This window comes from Austrofundulus limnaeus, unplaced genomic scaffold (genome assembly GCF_001266775.1).
Source record: "Austrofundulus limnaeus strain Quisiro unplaced genomic scaffold, Austrofundulus_limnaeus-1.0 Scaffold146, whole genome shotgun sequence".
Classification (NCBI taxonomy): Eukaryota; Metazoa; Chordata; class Actinopteri; order Cyprinodontiformes; family Rivulidae; genus Austrofundulus; species Austrofundulus limnaeus.
In genome coordinates, this window is record NW_013952548.1 from 1,117,875 (window position 1) to 1,121,883 (window position 4,009).

Genomic DNA, 4,009 nt, shown 5'->3' on the forward strand with positions numbered 1-4,009 from the left:
ATATACATACATACATTTTAAGAGCCAAATGTGAAAAGCAGCCGATAAAAGCAGAAACTGTGCAACTTTTCACAACAGAACAGATGAATAATGTCTAATTAAATAAAATATTTAATGTTTAAGTTGGTCATATTAAAGCTTACTTTGAAAAAAAAACACAAAAGAAAGTCACAAAGAACAGATAGAGCGAGGTAACTCGCTGTAAATTAATCTTTGCATTTATCAAATAAAACATCACTGAGTCAAAGATCTGTGAAAATCATTTTTATTAAATCAGTCAAACTGTGGTCAAATCGCTCCAGATTTTTTTTATTTATTTTTTTGTTAATAAACTTGGACGGCCTCATGGATCCAGTTGTGATCAGCTCCTGTTGACATTTACAGTAATCTGAGAACTAATGTAAAAATCTAATCATATCACAGCTTTTTGAAACCATCAAGGTCCTTATTGTTCCCATTAAAAGTCAGTAATTTATTACAAAACAAGACTATAGTAAAAACATTTCAACCCTTTTATTCATCTACTTAAGCATGTTTAATTGGGATTATTTAATTGATGTAAATTAACTTTAACACTGAAAGTATCCATCACTAACACTTCATGGAAAATAACTAACTTTCTCTATTTCTAAGTGAAAAAGCAGCAGAGTAACCATCCTCTGTGTGAGAGAAATCACTCTGAATTTAAGTCATATGGTTTTAGTCTCCACCCTTTTTAGTTATTTAAATCGAGGTCCAGTGTTACAGTTATACAGATGTRGACAAGAGGATACATTCCTGAAAAAGAGGTACAACTCCAAGTAGAAGTTTGTATTGATCAAATGACTCATTCCCTTTGAAACAGAGAAATACTCTGATGTTTATAGTTTAGTGGATTTAAAAAAAAAAAAATCAACAAAACTAATGAAATTACCCGACTTCATTTTGAACAAATACTGCAACGKTGGTCAGATTCAAGAATCATGAAGCAGCTTCCAAATGGGACAAGACGTGATTAGGAGCAAAGTGACAGCTGTCAATAACGCCCTGAGCTTTGAGTCTAATGTGTCCGTGAATGTTTGCGCTTCTTGTGTTGAGTGGAGTTTCTCACTGGTCAACGCGACCCACTCTCTTCGTGTAAGCATCCCAGCCTGCTTTTCTGTACGCCTCGGCAGCTTCGAGCCGATCAGGAGCCTGTAAAACACCTCGTCCCACAATGATGATGTCAGAGCCTTTGCTGCAGATAACCTCCTCTGGGGCTGTGTACCGCTGGCCCAATGAATCTCCTGAAAGGAGGAGGGAAACAAGACAGGAAATATGGGCGAGCAGGCATTGTGTCAATTAGAATGTCTGAAACAACAGTGCCACCCTGTGTTGGAAACATGTAATGTTTTATCAAAGATCTGTTCCCCCAGTAACAAACGCTGAACCATCAAAATAATACTGATTAATATCAGTTTGGTTGAATTTACTTTACATAGCCAGTGTTGCTACAGTTTAAGGCAAGTTAAATTTAAGACTTCTGAAGACTTTTTAATGCCAAAAGAAGTTGAATTTAAGACGAATTTCACAATAAACACAAAGGATAAAAAAAATAAAAACTGGCAGAAACTCATAAATCAAAGTATTTTTGGTTGAAGTATTCAAATATTCCTAATAAACCAATTGTTTTTAACCATATCCAACTGCTTTTTTGTCAGTTTTAAACTTAATTTAACTCCTCGAAATTCTCTAACGACCCAAAATTTGGAGTTTTAGTACCCACAGTGGGGTCTTGACCTTAATTTGCTGTAGAAGAAACCTTAAAAGTGCCGGTGACATCAACTTTTTTGTAAGAAATGTGAATACATTTTTGGAAATTCAACATTATTGACATTATGAAACGAATTTCGCGATGCTCAGACAGACAGTTGAGATATTTGCATGTGAAGCAAGAGGAAGTGATGTCATAGAGGAATGTCTGCATGTGAMCGTTTAAAAAAATGTTTCCAATTATTTTAATATTTGAAACAAATTGCAATCATCCTATTTACAATGTGTTAACATTTTTAAGACTTCTGACAGTTTGATTTAAGACATTTTAAGGCTAATTAAGGCCTTATTTTTTGGATTGATGAATTCAATGCCTTTTAAGACTTTTTAAGGATCTGTAGGAACCCTGATAGCACCAGAATAGATTTTGACAATAACTGATTTCCTATAGAAATATAATAATGTGCAGTGTATTTAATCAGCAGATTTGCATTAATAATAATAGCATAGAACAATTTTAATTTACCTCCAGCTTGTAACTGCACACCAGGGGTCATGTGGATGAACTCTGGCTTCTCTGTGATCTTAGCTCCACAGATGAATCCAATCACAAAGTCTGAGTGCTCCTCTGCCATCTGCAGCTGCAGACATATAGAACAGATGTTAAAGCTGCTGTGATCACTGCAAACAAATAGTCCTCTGCAGAAATGTGCGTACCACAGCCTTTGTGTATTCACCAGTGGCCAGAGAGCCCTGCGAGCTCATCTGAGCAACCAGCAAACAGCCTCGACCCAGAGGCTTCCCTACAGCGCTCAGCCCCTTCACCACCCCAGGTCCCGGAACAGCGTGGGCATTGACTATGTGGGACCATGAAGAGATCTGGAACACACCACCTGCAGAAAAGAAACAAGAATACAATGTTGGACTAATTGCCTATATTATATGCAACAAATAAATAAAAAGACTAAAATCTTCTCACCTTCATATTGATGCTTGACTGTATTTCCAATATCTGCAAACTTGCGATCTTCAAATATGAGGAAGTTGTGCTTTTCAGACGAAGCTTGCAGTTCCTGACTGACAGCCGGACTGTAATCCTGTTGGTGCACACACGCCAATGTAATGAGTTTATAATTTAACAAAGCTGCAAGTGTTACAGACTGGTTCTCACTAGGGCTGCCACGATTAGTCAACTAGTCACAATTATGTCAACGACTAATTTAATAGTCGATGCGTTGTTTTCTTTTTTCTAACTTTTTGTTTTTAGTTGACTAATCACCKATTAGTCAACTATAAARCCAGGGGCGGTTCTAGGGGCGGGGCCACAGGGGCATTGGCCCCAGCTGAAATCTGATTGGCCCCCTGAAGTGCCCCTGTCCTGTCACTCATCTGTCCTTTGCACAAGAGTGATGATGCTGGGTGCAGTTTCATGTTCAAACACTAGAGGTGCTAATGAGTCAAATAGGAAAGTCCAGTATGACTTAAACTTCTAAACGTCGTCTTCTCTTCTTAAAATTCGAACAATCCTGCAGGAAAAGTCTTTCCACTAACAAAAATTGGCTGGATTTTCTTACATGCTGTGTGTCTGAGAGTATTTGATCTATGTACAGTAAAAATGCATGTAAAACTTGTAAGGAGAATATGCAAGATTGTTTTTTATTACATTATAAGTGTATGAACACATGTGACTGGTTAAATGTATACATCATACCAAAATCAGAGATTTGTATACAAAGATGTTAAATAAATACTTGGCCCCTCTAAAAATATTGTGGCCCMTTAATGGCCCATATTAAAAAAAAATCCTAGATCCGCCACTGTTTAAAAATAACCGTTTGTGGCAGCCCTGTAAGACCTCATTTTGTTATAACAACGCATTATGTAATAATGTAAWAAAATCAGGCTTCAAAATGTAATAAACTCATGCTAAAACCTCATTATGTAATAATTGATGCAAAATGTAATAAAAGTCTTTAAYGCATTTTGTAATAMTCTCAGCCGCATTATGTAATAACGTTATTACAGTTTGCGGCTATTGTTACCGAAKGTGCTGGTGTAATAATCTGGTGCATTATAAGGGTGTAAGAAAATATCGATACACTGAAATATCGCGATATTTCATTTCCCGATACTGTATCGATATTCTAAAGCCCTGTATCGATTTTTTATTAAGGTTTAAAATGTCAACCTTCTTGCCAACCGGGATGGGACAGTCTCGCCACGGAGGACTGTGCCCACTCACACTATTTTCCTTAGACACTTAGGGTGGGGTTGGAGC

The 4,009-nt window shown here is 36.9% G+C and overlaps 1 protein-coding gene across 1 annotated transcript in view; it reads right to left on the minus strand.

Moving 5' to 3' along the window:
- Nucleotides 1–249: 249 nt before the first annotated feature.
- Nucleotides 250–4,009, minus strand: part of umps (uridine monophosphate synthetase) — a 7,520-nt gene continuing 3,760 nt past the window's right edge. Inside the window, exons 7-10 of the mRNA XM_014016507.1 lie at nt 2,711–2,828; nt 2,449–2,624; nt 2,258–2,372; nt 250–1,265 (exon numbers count right to left, since the gene is read on the minus strand). Of these exons, the coding sequence (XP_013871961.1) occupies nt 1,087–1,265; nt 2,258–2,372; nt 2,449–2,624; nt 2,711–2,828 (588 nt within the window). The 3' untranslated portion in view covers nt 250–1,086. The remainder of the gene's footprint in view (nt 1,266–2,257; nt 2,373–2,448; nt 2,625–2,710; nt 2,829–4,009) is intronic.